This window comes from Chinchilla lanigera, unplaced genomic scaffold, assembly GCF_000276665.1.
Source record: "Chinchilla lanigera isolate Chin_1 unplaced genomic scaffold, ChiLan1.0 scaffold00009, whole genome shotgun sequence".
Taxonomy (NCBI): domain Eukaryota; kingdom Metazoa; phylum Chordata; class Mammalia; order Rodentia; family Chinchillidae; genus Chinchilla; species Chinchilla lanigera.
The window spans coordinates 25759649-25783353 of record NW_004955410.1 but is presented as its reverse complement, the minus strand read 5'-3'; the positions used below and the strand labels follow the sequence as shown (position 1 = coordinate 25783353).

The 23705-nt window shown below is 38.5% G+C and overlaps 1 protein-coding gene across 1 annotated transcript in view; it reads left to right on the top strand.

Annotated features, from left to right (window-relative positions):
* Nucleotides 1-23705, top strand: part of Tra2a (transformer 2 alpha homolog (Drosophila)) — a 24480-nt gene extending 775 nt beyond the window's left edge. Inside the window, exons 2-8 of the mRNA XM_005377400.2 lie at nt 11040-11173; nt 14264-14429; nt 16568-16756; nt 20243-20358; nt 21876-22004; nt 22510-22577; nt 22719-23705. Of these exons, the coding sequence (XP_005377457.1) occupies nt 11040-11173; nt 14264-14429; nt 16568-16756; nt 20243-20358; nt 21876-22004; nt 22510-22577; nt 22719-22729 (813 nt within the window). The 3' untranslated portion in view covers nt 22730-23705. The remainder of the gene's footprint in view (nt 1-11039; nt 11174-14263; nt 14430-16567; nt 16757-20242; nt 20359-21875; nt 22005-22509; nt 22578-22718) is intronic.

The following is a 23705-nucleotide window of genomic DNA, read 5'->3' as shown; positions in this document are numbered from 1 at the left end:
GCCGCCGGGCGGGAGCCGCCGGCGCGCACTGGCGGGGCCTGTGTCTCCCTGGCTCTCTGTTGCAGTGAGCGGCCGCGTCTCTGTTGGAACCGGCGGCGTTGCGTCTATACAGGGCGAAAGCCTTGAGGTTGGAGGTGGGACGAGCCCGGTGAAGTGGTTAGTGACCCCCGCGCCGACGCTTAAGCGCGCTAAGACGGGAGCTGTGAGGGGAAGCCGCGCGAGGAGCCCTCCCGGGGCCTCTTCCCTGTCCCCGCGCTTCAGAGTCAGTGTGACGATGCTCTCACGCCTGCTCTCTCTAGTTCTTCGATGCTGGCTGGCTTTCTTTTTATGTATCTTGTAATACTTTCCTTCCTGTAATCTTGCATCTAAAGGCAGACCACACCTCTACAGGTTTCTACGGTTAGAAAAGAAATGAAGGCCCAGTCTGTCTGTCTTTACTCTTACATAACCGAACGAATGTCATGGCTCAGTCTTAAAAATACTGCTCTTAAAGTTTACCTAAACATTGCAGGCGCGCGCTCCCCAGTTTCTTCCCACTCCGCCCCCAGGAAAGAGGGCTCAGGAGGAAGTTTTCATTCTTTGGGGTCGGGTAAACATAAAATCCAAAAGAATATGTTATCCTCCACCTTCCTATCCTAGAACGATGTGCGTGTTTGGGGCTTTTATTTTTGAAGTTAGCCTAGTAGTGGAAATTGGTGGAAGTGAATGAACGTGAAACCCTGAAAAGAAAACAAAAGCCCCAGGCGGCACGTTCAGGCAGTTTGAATAGTCACTAGGGGAAACGCAGAGGAACACTGGAAGGGTATGCTGGAGGGAATCTATTTGTGGCTTTTGGAAATTCATAATACATCCTTCGGTCAAATCAGAAGGGTGAGGAAAGAGATTGAAAGTAATGGCAAAGCGGGCCGAGGATGTAGCTCAGCAGCGCAGCGCCTGCCGAGTAAACGCTATAGGCCCTGTGTTGGATTCCTGGTGCCAAAAAAATTTTCTTTAAATAAAGTAATGGGATAGAAACCCAAAAAGACTAGATTTAAGATTGTTTTTAAGATAAATTTGGACCATGGACTTACTTGAACCTCTTTATTTTATTTTTTAGGATAGTGTACTGATTGTCCCAATGAAATTTTTAAGAGCTGCATAAAAATATTTGATGGTAGTTGTGTTTCTTGTTTAGGTAGATATAGGAAGAAATTTTCTCTATCCATTCATCTTTATTTCAGATTAACTTAAAAGTTGTTTTTTTTTTTTAATGTTTGGTTTGGTTTGTGGGTTGAATAATGGTAACGGATTCCTTTAGTTCCTTTTAATTTGGCATCTAGTGAAGGAAGACCTAGGTAATTATCACTTTACTTATTTAAGGAGGTATCATACAAGATTCCCACCTATTTTTTAAATTTGTTTAGGCATTAACAACTTATTTCATCGAAAAGGGCGTTTTTATTTTTTTGTCACTTCGTGTCATAAAAAATGTTTTTCCATGGGTGCTACCCAAGTATATTTCAGTGTAAATCAAATTAGCAGACTGGATAATACTTCTAGACTCACCTGTTTTTTAGGTTGAGGTCATTGTTTTGCTTGTAATTGGTTAAACAATTAGAAGAACGCTAGAAGCTTTCCTACAGACGACCTTGTTTCTTGAAGTGATCTAATATTAAGTGCATTTGCTTTTTTTAAAATAGTCATCTTGGGGCTGAGGATTTAGCTCAGCGGCACAGCGCCTGCCTGGCAAGCACAAGGTCTTGAGTTCGATTCCTGGTGCCGGAAAAAAACCAAAAAAATAAAATAATGATCTTTTTCTGCTGACCTTAATCCAGCATTTTATGTAACCCATAAGATGTATTTTTATGTAATACGACGTCTATGTTCTTGTGTTTCTATATAAAGATGTCTAAAGGTAACAACCTAGGCTCATAAAAGGATTTTAAAATACTATATGTTGGGTTGTTTCAGTAGATATGCTTCAAGCTTATTTTTACTAAAATTAAAACATTGACAGGTCAGTACTCAAATATAAGGGCTACAGAAGTGTTTGTGGAGATTGACAAACTAGTTTTGGTGTTTTTCCCTCTGTAGGAATTCTTTAGTGAGAGATTGCCTCTAATATATGAAGTTGGCACTTGAACTACAACATCATTTATCTACAGTATATAATGGAGTCTATGTGAATACCATCTCAGTAAGAAACAGTATTTAGAATTAGGTGGAAACATTTTAAAAGCTACGAAACATTGAAGAAACAGCATTATTAATAATGCCTCCGGGGCTGAGGATTTAGTTCAGCGGCACAGCGCCTGCCTGGCAAGCACAAGGTTGTGAGTTTGATTCCCAGTACCGGAAAAAAAATAATAATAATGCGTCCTTTTACAGCATTTTAGGATCTTATACCCCAATATCTTTGATACATTTTTTAACTTACAGCTCATGATAATCTTGCAATTTAGAAATTAAGTACTGAGACTCAGAAAACCATTCAGCCAGGAATCTGAGGCAAGTTCTAGTTCACACTATACTGTATGTTTTTGGGGGTGTGTTGTTTGTTCGTTTGTTTGTTTTTGTTTTTGTTTTTTCCCCCAGTACCGGGCATCGAATGCACCACCTTGCGCTGGCTTGCCAGGCAGGCGCTGTGCTGCTGAGCTAAATCCCCAGCCCCCTACTGTATGTATTTTTACTACTTTTGCAAAGAGTACAATGCCCTTGTGTCTCAGAGCCATTAATGGAATTTGCTAAAAGTAGTTCCGAAGCTAGTTTTTCCATTTTAATGTCTCATGTTAAAGAACTAGACTAAAAGAATTTAAGGGAAGAAAAGATAATTGGCTGAATTTTGTTTAGGTAAGATGAGTTGAAACGCAGTGTTTCAAGAGCTGGCTATAGCTAGGAATGTTTTTTATTTTGGCTGTGTGTTCTAAGCAGTTTGGAACACAGATCAAGTTTACAAATGCCGTAAGTGGAAGTGTCCTTTGGAGCTGGGGATAAATTGGGCACTTGCGTGGTTTGTGTGTTGTGTTCAGAAAGTAATTGTTGCCTGGTGTGGTGGTTCACACCTGTAATCCCAGTACTTGGGAGCTTGAGGCAGGAGGATTGCCCTAAGTTTGAGGCCAGCCTGGGCTATATATAATACAGCAAGTTCAAGGCCAGCCTAAACTACACAGTGAGACCCTGTCTGGAAGAAAAAAAGATTGCTTTGCTTAATACAGCTTCAGCTAAAATTAAGATTTTGATCTCAAAAAAATTCTAGTGCCTTTTGTATAAAAGATGAGGGATGTGGAGCATGGTGGTGCATATGTGTAATCCCAGCACTTTGGAGGCTCAAGCAAGAGGATCACTGCGAGTTGGAGGCCAGCCTGGGCTACATAGTGAGTTCAAGGCCTGGCTGAACTACAGCGCGAGACCCTGTCTCAAAAACCCAGGTAGAAAGACAGACAGATACATATGAAGAAGAATGGAAATTAAACTTTGTAATATGCTTTGTTGTGCTGCTGCTTCTTGTCTGCCTTGCAAGTCTTGTTGAGGCTTCTTGACTAGCTGGAATATTTTTAAAATACTTGAGTGGTAGTAGATGCTTGTAATCCCTGGCACTCAGGAAGGCTGAGGCAGGGGAAAGCACAAGTTTTCCATCTTGTACAATTTATTGACTCAGCAACACCCTGTCTCAAAATAAAAAATTGAAAAGTCTGGGGATGTAGCTCAGTGCAAAGGCTTCAAAGGTTCAAACTCCAGTACTACTCCCCCCAGCTCGCACAGAACTCCTAAAGGTACTCCCTCTCCTTAAGAGATGATTGGATGATACAAGAAAAGGAAAAGAGATTTATCAGTACTAATTTGGAACTGAAAGGTGTATGTTGTTAAAGAACAGAAGTGATATGGATCCAAGTGTGGTAGGGCACACCTATAATCCTAGAGGCTCAGCACTGTGGAGGCCAGCCTGAGCTCTATAATGAGTTCAAGATAAGCCTGGACTACATAGCATGACCCTGTTAAAAAAAAAAAAAAAAACAAAACAACAACAAAAAAAAGAATATGGGAGGATTTTTTTTCCCCACCTTCTCTGAAATTAGATTTGTTAATAATAAAAGTAATGACCAGAAGTGGTGGTGGCAAGTACCTATAATCCCAACACTCTAAGAGGATTGCAAATTTGAGTCTGTCCTGGGCATCTTAGTGTTGAGTCCTCGACTCAAAACAAATTTTAAGGGGGCTAGGGATGTAGTTCAGTGTGATGACCCTGAATTCAACACGCCCCCCAGTACTGCAAAAAGAAAAAAGGCTTGGTAAATTGACCAGTTTTTTCTTTAAACTGGGGTTTAAATATTTGTGTAAAACTTTTAATATGAATGATGTCATAAGACTAGGCTTTAAAAACATGGTCACCCTCAGTTTGGTTTTATACATCATTAAATCAACCTATTATATGGGTAAAGCTTTCCTTTCTTGGAGTAGGGATAGCATTAAACCTGAGTATTACCTTGGGTTCAGTTTATTTTCCTAAAGTTGAATACTGTCATTTATCCAATTTTAAAATTGTTCTTTCTCCCTCACTCATTCAAGGAGAGTTTGCAAACTAAAGGAAAAATTTCTTGTTTTTGTTTTGAGACAAGGTCTCACTGTGTAGTGGAGGCTAGCCTCAAACTCAACATGTACCCCAGGCTGGCTTTGAACTCTTGATCCTTCTGATTTGACCTCCAAAGGGCTGGAATTGAAAGTGTGTGCCACTGCACATGACAGGAAATAATCGTGAAGTTCAAATTTGTAAATTTGAGATTCTTTCAGAGGAGAGCACTAATTTGCTCCATAGAAAAGGGTTTTGAAAAGAAGCAGTGTAAGCATACTCACGATGGCTTTAACTATAATTTTACAGATGTTTTAGATGCCTATACTTTGTACCATTTTTATTTATTTATTTGTTTATTTTTTGGTACTGGGGATAGAACTCAGGACCTTGTGCTTGCCAGGCAGGCACTTGTGCCACTGAGCTATATCCCTGGCCCTGTACCATTTTTAAAATGAGAATAGATCCTTGAGATCTGAAGGAATATCAAAAGATTTAAATATTTAGAGATGATTTTTTTTTAACAAAATAGATTTTGTCTGTGGACTTCTGTAAATGACCTGAACTTACTTACTTGTGATATGACCCTTGTGTCATGAGTGTGGAATGATTTGAATAATCACCATAGGTGGTTTCCTAGAATCTGCCTGACTGAAAGCCTTTGATAGTATCAGTGGGTGCTTAAGTATCTCCTAACCATGGGACCTTTGTAAAAGGTGTGCATTGCCCCCATGCTAAGTGAATTAATACTGATTGTTATTTATTCACATGTCCAAACATTTAGCAGGACAGAAGTGGAGATTTTTTAAAAAATAATAACAGATGAGGAAGAGATTGGAAACACTAAAAAAGTTGAAAAAATACTGAAAGAAATGTGGTTCCTCCTTCCCCCTTGATAGTAGTGTAATATATACTCATGTGTAATCTTTGTGTTGTGCTATTCACTAAAGGTATGAATAAGTAGGCCCTACCTGGGAAGAATAGTTTGTTTTTTGTTTTTTGTTTTTCATTGAAAAAAGAGCCCTGCCATTTAACATTATTTAAGATTCATAAATATTCCAAGACACCAGAAAATGAGAATATAAGCAAATGCTGTAACTAGGTCTTGGTAATTTGGTTTACTTGCTATTTTTTGGCTTTTGATACAGCTAATGCACTTTCGATGATATAATCTTGTTTTTTCTACTTTTGAAATCACTTTATACACTAGCTTTTTGAACATTACAATTTATTTTGAGACATGGTTGTGCACAGCTGTAATCCCAGCACTTTGGGAGGCTAAGGCAAGAGAACTGCACGTTTGAGCCCAGCTTGGACAATTTAATGACTTTAGCAAGACCCTGTCTCAAAAAAGTTTTTGAAAGCTGAGATATAGTTTAATACAAATATCCTGAGTTGAGTTCCTCATACTAGGCGGGGAAAGCCAGGTGTGGTAATATAGGATGCTGATGTAAGACCATCTCCATAATGAGTTTGAGACCATTCTGGGCTACATAATGAGTTCAAGGCCAGCCTGAACTATGTAGCAGGACTCTGTCTCAAAAAAAAAATTTTTTTTCTTTTGTCATATATACACTAGCAGATCTATATAGATTATAAATTCTACAGGTGACTTCACAATTGTGGTATGAATTTAAACATGATTATAAAAGTCAATTACTAAATCATAATTTCCAGAATATCTGTAGATCTTTGCAGATAGAGACCACTTTAACAAAGTGAAGCAAACATTTATGGTCTTAAAAAGGGAGAAATTCATGGGGTCTTGTTTGTTTGTTTGTTTGTTTTGTTTGTTTTTCTTTTTAAGATAGGGTCTCACTATGTAGTGTGAGACCCTGGCCTTGAACTGGCTTACATAGCCCATGCTGGTCTCAGCCTCCCAAGTGCTGGGATTATAGGTTTGCGACACCACATCTGGTTTGAAATTAACTAATGCTGTGAGCAATCATTTTTTCTTTCTAAAGACTTGCTCTCTACCAGTTAGATTTAAGAAAAGACTGACTGGAAGTATTTTTTATCAGCCTAATAATCTACAAAAGAAATGCCTCTATCATACTCAAAAGGAAGGAGGCAGAATTGTTATTCTGTAAACAGAAAATAGAATTGAGTAAATACAGAAGATTTTTTCTTAAGTCGTGGAGGATAATGTTTATAGTGTAATAAATATAATCAGAAATTTAGGTAATCTTAAGTACATTCTTTCCTCTTTGGGGACACAATTTAAATTAGGTAGTATATTTCAGTGGAACTCTCCATCTCCAGTTTTAAAAGTAGTAGAGAAACACATTTTTAGGAAGTTTTACAAGTTTGTTATTTTTATATAGAATTTGTATAAGTTTGGCATGATTGTCTGGCATAGAATTTGCCTGGCCATAACAGATAAATAGGAATTGGTTACAGTGGACCCTCGAAGTTATGACTGGCCTGACATATGAACAACTTGGGTTGTGACTGGCGTTTTAGTTTTAACTTATGAACAAAGTCTTGAGTTATGACCTGAATGCCAGACACTTGTGCTTCCAGATGGTCTCAGATACACATTTAACCCTTAAAGAATTCTGGAACATTACAGCATCCTTTCCTGTATGGGGTTAATTGAGAGATCCTGGGCCAGTGTCTCTCTAGGGACACTGAAATCTGTGTGTATCCAGGAGAGAGACGTTGAAGGCTCTGTAGAGGAACCCCAGCCTTCAGTTGACAACTTGAGTTACAGCCAGCCCTTGGGAATGAATTGAGTTTGTAAGTCAAGGGCCCACTGTACATATAGAATAGCATTTATGGTGGTTTTTGTTGTTTGGGGTTTTGGTTTTATTTTTAATTAGTATTAAATACTAAGCATATGTATATTGTTGGAATTTGTCATCTATAATTGCATTAAAGGCTGCAGTTATTGCTTAGTGTAGGAATTAGGTTCTGCTACTGTGTGTGTGTGTGTGTATGTGTAAGTGTAACAGGCATCAAACAAAACAAAACAAAACAAAACAAACCTGTTCAAATGAGTTGTGCTTAAGAACTTTCTGCCTGGCTTTTGATTTATAGTGTGTAAGTTAGACTAGAAGCCTATTGAAGATTCCTGTTAAATCTGTGCTATTAAAAAGCCTGATAGCCAAGAGTGGTGGCTCAAACCTGTAATGCCAGCGCTTGAGAAGCTGAGGCAGGAGGATTGCCGAGAGTTTAAGGCTGGCCTGGGCTATGTAGGGTGACCCTGTCTAAAAAAACAAAAAAAAACAACCAATAAAAGGCTGAGGTGTAGCTCAGTATTGGCCTTGTGTTCAATCCCAGGTACCGCCAAAAAATGTGATAGTAGTTTGGTGGACTCATTAATCTTCCCATTTTACTGAAGGAGTGTGTTTTTAATGGTTGTTGAATACAGAGGCAAGGTTGTTGAGGAATTTATAAAATTTGACCAGACAGTTTTAAGAACAGGTTAGTATTCTAGTGATAACAAGGCAGAGACCACTTCTTTCCCTTTAATTTTTTTTTTTTCTGCTCTCAATTTGGTTATATAGTTTCTGAATGTCTTCTTTAAAGAGTTAAATTAACTAGACATGGTAGCATGCATATTCCTGTTCGGGAAGCTGAGACAGGAATATCACTTGAGCCCATAAATTCAGGATCAGCCTGGTGACAGTGAGATCTAGTCTCAAAAACTGAATAGTTGAAATTTTTTCATCATGCAGACAGGTCAGCTGGGCGTGGTGGTGCACACCTGTAATCCCAGCACTGGGGAGGCTGAGGCAGGAGGATTGGTGTGAGTTCCAGACTAGCTTGGGCTATAAAGTGAGCTCAAGACCAGCCTAAACTGCATAGCAAGACTCTTGTCTCAAAAAAGACCGAAAAAAAAAAAAAGACGACGGGTCAGCAGTGGAAAAGTATTGTCTAGCATGTCTTTCATAAAAGACTTGTTGTAACCTGGTTTCTAATGCAGAATTTAGTGAAAATGTCATTTATTTGGTAGCCATGTTTGAAAAATAAGTTACTTTAAAATGGTAAATATGACCGCCTTTTGTGCAGAGCTCTTACAGGGATGTGCCATATTTTGGTATTATAGTAAAATATTCTTGAAGAATTACATGGTAGCTTATTATTTTAATTTTACTGACAGGTGTAGGATATAGAAATTAAAGAAAGCTAAGTAGGCTTCCTTAACCTTGAGTGATTCCAGAAAGAAATTCATATAGCTTCAGATCTGGTGATAGAAGGACAGACAACAAAGAAGATTAGGTATTTGTGACACCTTGGATAATAAAAGGCAAACCTTTTTAAATTTGTGGATGTCATTTTAAAAGACATCCAGAGCCAGCCCATGGTGACACACCTGTAATCCCAGTACTCTGAGGCAAGAAGAATACCAAGTTCAGGCACAGCCTGGGCAATTTAGTGAGACTCTGCCTCAGTGTCAAAAATTTAAAAAAAAAAGAAATGCTGGGGATGTAGCCCAGTGCAAAGTCCTGGGCCCGATCCCCAGTACTGGAGAGAGATAAACATTTAATAGTAAGTTTTCCATTGTAGGAGGCTGGGGCAAGGAGCATTGCAAATTCCAGCCTTGTGTTTAGCAAGGTGGGGGAAAATCTTTAGCAAGATGAGGGGAAAAGTAAATTTTAGACTTTTAACATTATTTTTATTTCCTAAAATTAAATGTTTCACAGCAAAGCTTTCTGGTGTGTGTGTGTGTGTGTGTATATATATATATATGTATCTGTGTTACGAAGGCTGTGGTAATATTCATAGATACTGTTCCAAAAACTACCGTTCAACAGTAGCATAAATGAATGCTACACCAGTCTTTTTTTTTCTTTTTAAGTACTGAAAATGCTGCTCCAGGTATCTGTCCAAGAATTTGACAAATATCTAAGATATAGTGAGATACAGGAGTAGCTAAATGGTAAAGAGTGGTACTGAACAGAAAGGCAACTATTTTGTTTTCATCTTAAAAAATGCAAAGGCCTACCAGCATTATTACAGTTCTTAATCTTTTGAATTTAAAACTTGAAGAAATTTTTTAAAGTTGTGTAATAGTCTCATGACATAAGTGAAAATTTGTGTGAAAGGCTTTAATGGAGAAATTGTCCATTCTGTTTTGGTCGTAAGTTTATCATATCTGTCAAGGAAGCCTTTAATCAGTTACAAATAATACTCTTAAAGTTTTGATTTATACCCAACTTTTTCAGAAATCAATTTTGCTATAGGAAATACAATCACTAAAGAAGTGGGATGTATGTGTGTATGTAATGTATTAATATTACAAGTCAGAGGGAAATGTTCTTTAAAAATCTGTGCTTCCTCTTTCCCCATAGTTTTTCAAGATGCTTGTCTACAGAAGATAACTTTCTGGTTAAGTCTGCTTGAGCAAAGAAAAGTGGTCAGATAAAATATTGGGAGAGATTGTTAATTTTGCTAATCTAAGTTTGATCTTGGGCATGTGTGCTATATGTGAGTTTAGATAGTTGTGTACAACTGTTTTGGCTGGGGTGCTTTGCTTTAATTATATCTTGGTTTCTTAGCATGACTTAGTGAAAGCTCAAAACTTATTCTGAGATCAGTAAGAATTTTTAGGTCATACAGTAGTGAAAATGTAACACTTAGTTGGGGGTTTGCAGTTCATATTAGATTTATGTTTGAATTAAATATATTGTTTACATTTTAGGAACAAGAATGAAACATGAAAGGGGAGGAGGGTAAAGAGTATGGGGAAAAATTAGAAAAATCAATAAATTCTCTTTTGTTAGAAACTACACTATTGAGCAATTTTAAAAACTATTAAATTGTTTTAAAAAAAAAATAAACTAGTGATTTGCACTTTACCTGCTGGTTTTTCCATTTGGTAGATAACATTCTGAACTCCAGCAGAGTTTTATAATCCCCACGTGCTTAAATATACTAAATGTTCTTTTTCCATTAAGGTTAATGTTCGTGAAGAAATTGAAGAGTTTTTTCCAAGAATGTGGAAGATAAATCAAGATAAAAGAAGGCTAATGAAAAGTATTAAAGATCAGAAAATTAAAATTGAATGGGGGAAAAAATTGAACAGAAGATTGGTCAGATAGAAGCACTTGAATATTTTTTTTAAGGCTATTTTGAATTGTTTGAATTGGGGAAGAATACACGAAGTATGAAAAATGAAAAAATGAAGAATGAAGAGAAGTAGAAAGCAAGAGTGAAGTAGAATTAAAAGAATCTGGAAGAATGAATGGGTCCTAGGTTAAGTAAATGTATGGTTTATGTTCCAGTGTCTGTATGATCAAGTTGTAGATGAATTTGCATGATTACTTAGTTAATAGAGAATTGGTGATCTGGTTCAAGTAGGGAATTATTGAGGACAGTTAGCAGTATTAACAATGGGCTATTAATGAGCTGAAATTTTTTTCTGGAGGGTGTTGCCTAACCATTTGTTTTTCAGGAGCAATCAATATAAATAATTACGGTACTTTAAATGTTAGGTGTTAGGCATCTACGTGACCAGTGCCATTTGTAATACTGTCTTCTTTGTTAGGAGTCTCGCTCTCAGTCAAAATCTCCAACTGGAACTCCTGCTCGTGTAAAATCGGAGAGCAGGTCAGGATCTCGTAGTCCATCAAGGGTTTCCAAACACTCTGAATCCCATTCTCGATCAAGATCCAAATCCCGGTAAGTGTCCTTAAGGTAATACTTAAAATGATTTTATATGTTGTTTTTCCAGCAAATGGGTTTTGTCACATCCCTATTTGGCTGTATTTTGTGTAGAAATTCAAGACGTTCTCGGGTTGCAGAACTTAGTAGTGAATAATATATTCTAGATAAATGCTTTGATAAAAATCATCTTTAAGTACAATTAATCTATTGGATACTACCACAGCTTTTAAGATTTACATTCCATACATCCTTTATCAGAATGTTTTAACTCTTACATTTGAGTTAGAACTCTGGTCAGGTGTAAAATGGAGAGAAGAAAAAGCCCCAGATGATGACAACAACAAAAACTTCAGTGATGCGCTGCATGATTCACCGTATCAAATAGCGTGGGTATTCTTGGGTGCAACAAAAATTTTTAAAAACCCGGATAGCACTAAGTATAGCAAACACCTATAAGCACTTTAGGAGACAAAGGCAAGAAGATGACAAGTTGTAGCACAGCCTAGGCAACTTAATGAGACCCTTTCTCAAAATTTAAATAAATAGGCTGGACCTAGCAGCCCACACCTGTAATCCCAGCACTCAGGAGGCTGAGGCAGGAGGATCGTTGTGAGTTCGAGACTTGCCTAGGCTACAAAGTGAGTTCAAGGTCAGCCTGAACTGCATAGTGAGGCCCTGTCTCAGAAAGACAGAAAAAAAAAAACAAAAGAAAAACCTGGAAATGAAATGTCTTTGAATAGAATCTGCTTGCAAAGGAGCAGAAGAATCAGTTAAAAGGCTGTATTTCTCTTGAGGTTCACAGTGATAGTGTTTTCTTTACTAAGCCCAAGATCCAGTCCATGCTATACTTACTGACCATTCACATATTTCATTAAGTCCACATGTGGAGAAATAATGCTGGGTAGAATCTGGGTACAGAAATAGGAAATGAGCGTGTTTTTACTTTGTATTGTGCACATGCTCGTTACTCTCTTCCTCTTAATTTTTTCCCATATTTGTCACTGATTTGAGGAAAAGGTAATTCTGGAAGTATTTTTAATGTCTCGCTTTCATTCCTATTTAAAAGTAACAACATTTTAAATAGCAGGTTGGGCTATAAATTAGTGCTACTGAGGAAAATGGGGAATACCCTGCTTGGTGTATTGCTCAAACCCAAGTTTTCTTCATACATACCTCCAGTCATTACCCCCAAATAATTACTTTTAGATAGTAGACCACTTATTATTTTCTTTCCCAGAAGGTGTCTCAGAAACCTTCACCTTTTCAAAAATTTGCACAGTTGTTAATCCCAGATGCTTGGGAATCTGAGGCAGAGGGACTGCAAATTGGAGACCAAGTCTGGGCGATTTACATGAGTTAGTCTCTGAATTGGCTGGGGGTGGGGGCATAGTTCAGCTCATTGGTAGAGCACTTATTTATCCTGTGCAAAGCCCTGGGTTCAATCACTAATACTTTCAAAACAAAAAGTACACAGTATTAATCTCAATAATTAATAATTAGTTTCTAACTGTCATTGAGTCCTTTATTGATCGATATTGCATGTCTCTGTTTTCATGAGAAATCACTTTGAAGATATCAATATGTAATACAACAAGCATTGTTAATTTCCCACCACTTTGTTTGTAACTCTGTATTGTCTATACTGTTCTTTTGCTATTTTGTAAAAGGTTGTCTGTCTGTTAATGTTTTCCTCCTTTTATTTTTAAAATAAAAAAACAATTAGTTTCTAAATATCCTAATTCCTTCTAGATTTCATGTCTTCATCATTTATTGTTGATTTTTTTTGGTAATGCCCTCATGCATGTTAGGCAAGTGCTCTGCCACTGAGCTATACCCCCACCCCCTTTTTTTTTGGTTACTGCTTTGAGATGGGATTTCTCTAAGTAGCCCGGGCTGTCCTGGAACTTGGTTGGGATCCTCTCACCATAGCCTCTCAAGTAGCTGAGATTACAGGAATATACCACCAATACCTGGCTCTCTCCCTGTCCTCTTGCCAAAGAACTTTTGTTCTTGCTATTCCTAGAGCAGTCCTCCCTGTCTACCTAGCAAATGCTGTTAAATCTCCCAGCTGTATTGCTTGTTGCCTTTTGTTTTATAATCTGCCTTCATTAGTTTTATTCTCTTCCATCTTGTGCTTTTATGCTCTTTTTAAGCTTTGTGGCCCTTAGAATTTATAACATTTATTGGCTGCTTCATAGAAGTTATTTTCTGTGACTAACGTCACTAGTCTCTGTGAGTTTAATTAAGAATGAATTATATGAATGGTAAAATTACAAAAATTTTTGGATTAATTGTAGAGACCAAAAAGTACCTGTTAAATAGATGGATATTTATGTTGATGAATTAACTTAGCAAATACTAGATTGCAACAAGCTAAAGAAAGATTGGAAAGGAACTAATAATTAGCAGTGAATCTATAGCCAATACTTCTATTCAAAGGAATACAGAACTATATGAAGAAGGTTGCAAGAATCTAAGAATTTTGGGGGCTGGGGATTTAGCTCAGCAGCACAGCACCTGCCCAGCAGGCGTAAGGTCGTGAGTTCGGTTCCCAGAACCGGGAAAAAAAAACCAAAAACCAAAAAAAAAAGAATCTAAGAATTTTATTGTGGCAATGGTAATGTTTTGCTTTTCTTTTTTAAAGAAAGTGGAGCTTTAACATGTTTATAAAGTGGAAGGAGGGAATGTTAAAGGGATAGACTGAGAACAGGAAGGATGGTTGTAGTGAATACAGAGAATAAGACAAAGAATACCTTTTTTGTTCTTTTTTTTTTGAGGGAGGGTCTCCCTGTGCATTTCAGGCTGGCCTTCAGCTCACTTTGTGTAGCCCAGGTGGGTCTCGAACTCCCAACTATCCTCCTGCCTCAGCCTCTCAGTGCTGGGATTATAGGGGTGCACCACCACGCCCAGCGAGACTGCTTTTTTCTTAGAAAAGAAAAAGGACAGAGTAGGAATATTCTCCATGGTAAAGTGTTTTTTTGATCTCCGTTATATAAAAAAGGACAGAGGAGCTGTGAATAGGCAGGAATATATGTATATATCCTTGGAATAAGGAAGGCTGCTAGGTGTTGCAGGTTTTGTTACCTAAATTTATTTCTCTCAAAGGTCGAGGTCAAGGAGGCATTCTCATAGACGTTACACTCGATCCAGATCCCATTCTCACTCACATAGAAGACGCTCTCGAAGTAGGTCCTATACCCCAGAATACCGGCGGCGACGGAGCCGAAGTCACTCACCAATGTCTAACCGCAGAAGACATACAGGAAGCAGGGTATGTGATATAGAAGTTATTTGTTTTTCTCTTTCCCGTGTAGTGATAACATAATATATCGCTTCTATGAGAAGCTATTGTTTTTGTCTTTTTCTTCCTGTTTTGTTTTTTGTTTTGAGACAGGATCTCATTGTCTCAAAACAAAACTCAATCTGTATAACTCAGGCTGGCCTGGAACTCCTGGTGATCCTCTTGCCTCAGCCCCAAGTGCTGGGATTACGGGTGTGCGCCACCAGGCCCAGCTATGTTTTTCACTTTTGTTTGTTTTGAGATGGGGGTCTTACTGTGTTACCCAGGCTGGTCCAAACGTAGGCTCAAGCTGCCCCCTCCTGCTTCAACAGGACTACAGGTCCACATCACCAGCCCAGGTTAAGTCATTATTTCAGAAGTGATGCTTCAGAAATTCCTTAATTAACTGCCTTAGCTTTCAGAATTTTTTAAAAAAAGGAAAACCACTCATGCTACAGATAAGCTAATAAAGGAAATGTCACCATCTTAGGAAGTCTATATATATTTCATGACACCTGTTATTACCGAGGAGCTATATTTTTCTGGACTTGTGAGTCGGGAGGCTGAGGCAGAAGGATCGTTGCAAGTTTGAGGCCAGCCCAGGCTACACAAAGTGAGCTCAAGGTCAGCCTGAATTTCATAATGAGACCTTGTCTCAGAAAGAAAGAAAGAAATTGGGAGAGCTGTGTTCCAGGAATTAAAATGAAAAGCAGAAACTGAGGTGAGAGAACAATAATATGATACATTTCACCAAAATGGAAAGAAGGCAAGAAAATACCAAAATCCTGCCAGGTGTGTTGGGACATGCCTGTAATCCCAGCACCCTGGAAGACTGACAAAGGGAAGGATCACAGATTTGAGTCCTGCCTGGGCCACTTAGACTTTCTATAAAAACATTAAAAATGTCAGGGGAGGGGGCTGGGGATTTAGCTCAGCGGCAAAAGCGCCTGCCTGGCAAGCGCAAGGTCGTGAGTTCGGTTCCCGGTACCAGAGAAAAACCAACAACAACAAAAAAAAAAATGTCGGGGGATATAGGTCAGTGAATCCTCTGGGTTTGATCCCCAGTAATGCACAGAGAGACTACCAAAGTCTAAGTGGTAATTATAGCTAACATTTATGTTCAATATGTGATATTCCTACCATCTCTGAAGCAGGCTGTCATGTTACAGAATGAGCACACAGAGTGTGGGGATGTGTGATGTTAAAGTGTTTTTATTTTAATTTGCTAGCTGACAAAGTCCAGGTATTGATAGGCCGCCTGATTCTGTGCCCTTCTGCTGTGCCAATGTGCTTCTCCCACGTAAGACTGACATTTATTTAACTGTGATGTAGTACATCAGTATTTACTGATGGTTAGAAATCTGTATATTTAATTTTAAAATATGGATCAGGAGAACACTGAAAGAATATCCTTGCTAAAGAAGGAAAAATGGATGTATCTAAATCAGTGGTTCCAAGGAAGTCACATTTAATGTTAACTATCAGGGATACAAAGGATGAATTCATAGAATACATGCTGAGAATGGGAATGTTTTCATTCAGGCTCTGGCAAAACTACTCCAAAGAAAGTGAATTGTTGTATGAACTGTAAAATGATTTTTTATCTGCCTCAGTTTTTCTTAAAATCTTACCTCCAGCTAGGGTGATAGCAAGAAAGCTCAGAGAAGAGAATTGCAAGTTCAGGGCCAGCCTGGGCAACTTAACAAGACTATCTCAAAATTTAAAAAAGAAAAGTTGGGTGTAGTGGCACATGCCTAATAATCCCAGCACTGTGGGAGGCTGGCATGGGAGTTCAAGGCCAGCCTGGAAGAAAACAAGACCTTGTCTCAAAAAAAATTAAGAGTCTGAGGATGTGGCTCATTAGTGAAGCACTTATTTCCAAATGACTAGAAACAGTATATATTCTAAACAAAGCATTGTACTGTTGTATTTTGATTTGTTTTTTTTAAAACAAGGTCTCCCTATACAGTTCAGGCTGGCCTTGAACCTGCTCTTTATTTCCGGCTGGCCTTGAACTTGTGGCAATCTTCCTACTCAGCCTCCTGAATGCTGGGATTACAGGAGTGCACTACCTTGCATGGCTATTTTGGTTTTTTAATTAAACTTGTACTAACATCTTTATTCAATAGGCGAATCCAGATCCCAATACTTGTCTTGGAGTGTTTGGCCTCAGTTTGTACACAACAGAGAGAGATCTTCGTGAAGTATTTTCTCGATATGGACCCTTGAGTGGTGTCAATGTGGTTTATGATCAGCGAACTGGGCGATCTCGAGGATTTGCTTTTGTGTATTTTGAGAGAATAGATGACTCAAAAGAGGTAAATTTGTTTTTATAATTTTCATGTTGAAACTGTTTGATATGCATGATAATGGTATTGCATTACTACTAAAAGTTAACTGTTTTCAGGCTGGGGCTATACCTGAGTGGTAGAGGACTTAGCTAGCCTGAGGCCCTTGGGTTAGTGTGCTTGACTGGAGGAAAAAAAAAAAAAAAAGACTTAATTCCTGTTTCTATAAGTATTATTTTCTCTCTATCTCTGATTTAAAGTCAGCCTCATTCCGTTAGAATGTCCACAGTTTGAGTTTCCATCTTGAGCTTTCTGGTATAGGTATATCCTGAATGGAATCTGACCTTGTTGTAAGTGAGCTGTGTTTGAGTTAATGGAAAAAGTAAAGTGTGTGTTTTCTTAAAACTATTTTGATGCTTGGAACTTGATAATTTTGTGTCTATAATTAGCTCCCCAAGTACAGAACCTTGTTTTTCTATTCTTCATTTGTCACTGTGTTCTGTAGTTGAAAATAAAACATTGACACTTGTAACATAAACAATCAAAACAAAAATTGGTTTAATTCCAACTCTGAACTCGGTAATCCTAGCACTCAGGAGGCTGATGTAAGAGGATCACTGAGTTCAAGGCCAGCCTGAACTACATAGCAAGACCCTGTCTCAAAAAAAACTTGGGAAATATAAATGGTATTGGTATTAGTGGGTAGAAGCCAGAGATTTCACTAAACATTCTACAACACTGCAGTGTGCTGGGTATGGACACACATACCTATAGTCCCAGCTACTCTGGAAGCTGAGGCACAAGGCCCATTTGGACCTAGGAGTTTCGTGCCAGTCAGGCAACAGTGAGACCCTTATCTAAAAAGGAGGTGGAGAGAATCCTGTAGTGTATACAGAATGACTTTTCACAGCATATAGTCAGCAGGTTGACAGAAACCCTGAATAAATCCAACAAAGTAATACTTTTGACTGTAAGTCATGTAACAATCTAATGTCTTAATTCCTTAATATCATAAATTCTTTTCGTTATATATGCATGATATATTTGTTCCTATCCTCAATTAAAGGGTAAAAGTATAATTTAGAAATACTAGAGCATGCCAGCTGGCGGGGGGTTGCATACCTGTAATCCCAGCACTTTTTTTTTTTTTTTTTTTTTTGGCTTTTTGAGGCAGGGTCTTGCTGTGCAGCTCAGGCTGGCCTTGAGCTCACTTTGTAGCCCAGGCTGGTCTCAAACTGACAACAAGATCCTCCTACCTCAGCCTCCCTAGTGCTGGGATTACAGACGTGCACCACCACGCCCACCTTAATCTCAGCACTTAGAAGGCTGAGGCAGGAGGATCTCTGAGTTCAGAGCATGCCTGGGCTACATAGTAAGACCCTGTCTCCAAAAAGAAGGAAAAAAATATAGTAGAGCCAACCATAGTAATCTCAGCACTCTGGGATGCTAAAATAGGAGGATCACAAGTGTGATCCCTGACTGGGTAACACAGTGACTTAGAGAGACCCTGTCTCAAAATTTAAATTTTTAAAAAAAGAGGGACTAGCTCTGTGAAGGCTTGGGTTCAGTTGTCTTCTTGCTTTATTTCTGGATAAAATAAGAATGGCTACATGGGTTCTAAAAACTTCTTGTGAATATTTCCATTTGCTAAAGTGGTTAAATTATCATTCTAAATTATCATTGTATTTATTGTGACTAATGCCTAAGGGCAAAGTGGGGACTATGAGCTAATGTATAAAGGCATTTTCTTTTCTACTTGGAGCTCACTAGGTGGCGATATAACAATTTAAGTAATGGCTAAACTATTTGTAGGCTCATCCACTGAGCTGCAGTTTTTAGTTTGAGTTACCCGGACTGAAATTCAGTACTACCAACCCCAGAATTACACAGTGTTACTGAGTTTTTTACTTCCTTTTCTGTAGCTGTGACTGTTCCCAGTCTTTTTGCCTAGACCTTCTGAAATGCTTTAACTGAAGTGTCTACATTGCAAAACTCAAGGCTATTGACATGCATAAAATGAAAATTGGTATGTGTAAACTCCTCACGCTAGTTTGAGGAAAAGGAGCTTAGAAACACTGAATTTTTATTTATTTGTTTTTATTATGGTTTTGGTTTTTTTGAGACAGGGTCTCACTGTGGAGTCCAGGATGTCCTTAAACTCAGTATGTAATCAGGCTACCCCCAGACTGGTGGCGGTCCTTTTGTCTCTGCCACCCAAGTGGTAAGACTACAACTGTGTGCCACCATACCCAGCAGAAACTCTGATTTGGAAGTTGAAAGTAGAAAATCTTTATCTTCTAGGAGTATTGCTTTTTTTTTTTTTTTTGGTGGGTACTGGGTATCGAACTTAGGATCTCATGCTTGCCAGGCAAGTGCTGCATGCTGAGCTATATCCCCAGCCCCCATCTTTTTTATTGTGAAATACGGACTCACTAAGCTGCCAGCTGGTGTCATCTCAAATCCTTTCTCAGCCTCCTTACTAGCCTAGATTACAGATCTGTACCTCTGTGACCAGCAGGAAGTATAGCCTTGAGTTGGTGGGATTTAATTAAATAGGAATTAGCTAGAGCCAGGTGTGGTACCCACCTGCAGTGCCAGCACTTTGGGAGGCTGAGGCAGGAGGATTACAATTTCAGACTCAGCCCCAACAATTTAGCAACTTAGACCCTGTCTCAAAATTTTAAAAAAGAAGAGCTGGGATGTAGCTCAATGTCAGGGCCAAGCATTCAGTCTTCAGTGCTAAAAAATGGAAGGTAGGGGGAAAAACAGGCATGGTAGCGTCACATATCAGTAATCACAACTACTCAGGAATGAGAGGTAGGAAAAATTACAGGCTCGATACCAACCCAGGGTGCTAGAGAGACACATATTCCCCTGTGTGCCCCCCCTCCCCCCGCACCCAAAAAGAGGCTTCTGTGTTGCCCAGTGCTTTGTGGGTTTAATTCATATATCTTTTTTTTGTGTGTCTTTTTGAGACAGGGTCTCGCTATGCAGTTCAGGCTGACTGTGAGCTCACTTTGTATACAGCCCAGGCTGGTCTCAAACTCTCAATGTTCCTCCTGCCTCAGCCTCCCCAGTGCTGGGATTACGGTTGTGCGCCACCAGGCCCAGCTAATTCATATATCTTTATTGCTTCATTCTGAGCAAGAGGCTGAAAAAGGTGTCTTAAATGTGTGCTTGTATCTCTTTGGTCATCATTTCTTCTTGGTGAGTTAATTATGTTCCAGCCATGCATGATGGCGTCTGTCTATAATCCCAGAACTCAGGAGGCTGAGGCAGGAGGATTGCCACGAGTTTGACGCCAGCCTGAAAGTGAAACCCTGTCTCAAAAAAAGAAAAAAATTAAGTTCTAGACATTATAGAGGTCTAGAAATGTCTGTGCAGTGCTCTCTGCAAGCATCATTTTCAAAATTAAGTTTATTTGGATTCCAAATACCTTGTGCTTAATTTTAAGTAATAATTACTGCAAGGCTGATGAAATAAAGTATGACTTTCTGTATTTGTTCTCCTTTATAGGCTATGGAAAGGGCAAATGGAATGGAGCTGGATGGCAGAAGAATTCGTGTGGATTATTCTATCACCAAGAGAGCACATACACCTACACCAGGCATCTACATGGGCAGACCAACTCAGTAAGGCTTCAGATTTCTTAGGGCTAGGAATGTAGCTCAGTGGTAGAGAGCTTGTCTACCCGTGTGCAAGGTCCTGGGTTCAATCCCCAGCACTACCTCCCACCCTCTACCCCCCACCCCCCAGTCAGATTTCCTGAGTTCAGCTGTGAGAGTCAGAAATCCAAAGAATGTCGGAGTTTTTAGTTGGGCCTAGTGGAACATAGCTGTAATTCCAGTACTCAGGAGGCCAAAACAGGAGAGTTTCTGTGTATTAGAGACCAACCTGGACTACATTAGCTAGTCCAAGACCAGCTTGAGCTACGTAGTAAGACCTTGTCTCAAAAAAAGTGTGAATTTTGGATTAATTAGAAGATACAATTTTTTTTTCCATGTAAATTAAAATAACTTGTTACAGTCTTTGAATCATTTATTTCTTTTTTAAAAATTTACGATGTATTTAAATAATACATTGGTTTTATTATACTGTATAAATACATTATTTTATGCATATATTTGAGTAGGAGCATAAATTAAAACTCACTTCAGGGCTGAGGATATAGCTCAGCAGCACAGTGCATGCCTGGCAAGCGCAAGGTCATAAGTCTGATTCCTGGTACCTGGCTGTTCTCTTGGTAGTGTACAAATAGAAAAATTACTGAATACTAGAAAATTATCATACATTTGAAAATTTATTCTCTTTTTTGTTCTTAAGTGTGTGGATACATAGGACAGATTTTTTGTTTTTGAAATGGTACAATTAAAACAATGGGTTTTTATAATTTTTGAATATACAGCCAAAAAACAGTATTCACAGTGGTGTTTCTTGGGGCTGGGGATTTAGCTCAGCGGCAAAGCGCCTGCCTGGCAAGCGCAAGGTCATGAGTTCGGTTCCCCGTACCAGAGAAAAACCAAAAAAAAAAAAAAGAAAATAGAGGTGTTTCTTGAGAGTAATGGAATTTCCATTTAATTTGAAACTTGAGGGAAAAATGCGGGTTTGGGCAACAAGCCCCTGTAGAAAACTAAAATATGTATAGTGTTCCTTATGGTTAGAAGTATGGAATACAGCAAGCAAAAGGGTTTTACATTCAGATCCACTGCCATAGGTTTAATCAGACCTTGTAACTGAGTGCTAACCCTCAGTGTAAGGCGAGTTAGTTTGAGCTTGCTTCAGCAGCACGTGTACTAAAATTGGAAAGAGGAGTTGGTTCTCTCTGATGTTTGGGTAGGTTACTTCTTTGGACAGGTATACTTTTCAGTTAGTCATAGGCATAATTTTAGCATTTGGTACTGTTTCCCAATACAGTGTTTTATTTCACCTCATTGAAAAAGTCCTGATGATTTGAGCAGTGTGTTAGTAAACAGTTCACTATAGAGTTTAGTTTAGAGTGCTTTGTGAAAGCATGTAATTAATAAAGAAGCCAAAACAATACCATGGCAGTCAGTAAAGCGAGATACTTGACATAAAAGGCGAATTGTATTAAATGTTCCTAGAAGCTAATCATTTTCACTGATGTATAATTTTTTACACTTTTTTGCAGTAGTGGTGGTGGTGGCGGTGGAGGAGGCGGCGGTGGAGGTGGTGGTGGTGGCAGACGCCGAGATTCTTACTATGATAGAGGATATGATCGTGGGTATGACAGATACGAAGACTATGATTACCGGTACAGGTAATGTTTCAACTTGAGATTTCCTTTTCTGACTGGATAATAGAAGCATTATATGACACTTTTATGTTTAATGTGTATAAATTAAAACCTGGGTGTTTGAGCCAGGTGTGGTGGCTGATTAGTAGCTGCTGGGAGGATCAGTGGAGCCCAAAAGTTGAAGGGTATCCTAAGCAACATAATGAGACTTCATCCTTTTTTAAAAAAACTTGATAGCCAGGCATGGCACATACCTGTAATCCCAGCACTTGGGAGGCTGAGGCAGGAGGATCATCACCATGAGTTTAAAACCAGCCTGGACTACATATATGAATTGTGTATGACACTTTTAAGAACAGAAGTTTATCTGCATTTGTTGTGTTAAATGCTTAGTATTCTAGTGCCATTGGGACACAGAACTTTTAATGGTTTTCTTGGGTACATTATTCTGAGTGATGAGGAATCTTTATTTTCATTTGCCTCACCGAAGTGGTGGTGTACTATGCTAAGTATCTTTCATTTTTTACAGAAGAAGATCACCTTCTCCTTACTATAGCCGATACAGATCACGATCAAGATCTCGTTCCTATAGCCCAAGTACGTGAGCTTTGCATCATTAAAATTAATTTCTAAATGACTTATTTTAAAATATTTGTTGTGTCTTATGTTAATAGTTGGAAAAACATTGGGCGAGTTAAGTCATAGTCATTTTAACTTTTTTGTTACTTTCTCTTTCAGGACGCTATTGATAACAGAATGGTTGCAGTTAAGGACTTTTTTTCCTAATTTTCTTTATTCTCTCTCTCTTTTTTTTTTTTTTTTTTTAATTATTATTTCCCCAAGCTTCTTAGCCTTCGTTCTCCTTAAAAAAAAGTTTTAGTATATACATTTTGTCAGTTATGTTGCTATTTTCCACCCCTATTATTACAATACACTTACAGATGTAATTGTCATTTGGATTAGTTAAACATCGAGTAAAAAACAATCCAGTGTTATGCTTTGTAAATGATTTTTCCCTGCCTTTAGGGAGGGTTAACTCCTAGCTAATCACATGAGGGAAACCTTTGTGTCACACATTGTATTAGACAATTATTAGAGATCTCCATTTGGGGCTGGGGATATAGCTCAGCGGTATAGCTCCTGCCTGGCAAGCACAAGGCCCTGAGTTCAATTCCTGATCCCCCCCGCCCCACCCCCACCCCCAGCCCCCAAAAGAAAATCTGCATTTATGACAGACTCATTTTTTGTTTTGTTTTGATTTTAACTTTGTTTTGGGGAAGATAGTAACATATGAAGTAGTTCAGTCATGTCAGGTTTGTCTGGGGTGGCATGGAACAGTCACATAGTTGAGTGTAGAAAGTTCAAAGCTTTAGAAGAAAATGCTTGGACATTTATTTCTTTTGAAGAATGTAATTTTTGAACCCTAAAAATTAAGTCACTTTTTAGAGATGAAAAACTTGTGGATGCCTTCAAAACATGTTGTATTTTAAATATATCTGTTAAACTTTACAAACTTAAAGTGTGATTTTTGTGTTAAAATTATTGAAGTTTTAAGTATTCCCTTAATCAGTGAAGGACAACCCTTATTTATTACATAGAGCAGTTGTATAATTTGCTGTTAATGGTATTGGCACATTGGTTAAGCAGGCTATTATAATAGAGTCCGTAGATGATACATGTGGGGGGGAAAGTCTCCTTTCAAATAAAAGTTAATTTCTTTGAAAA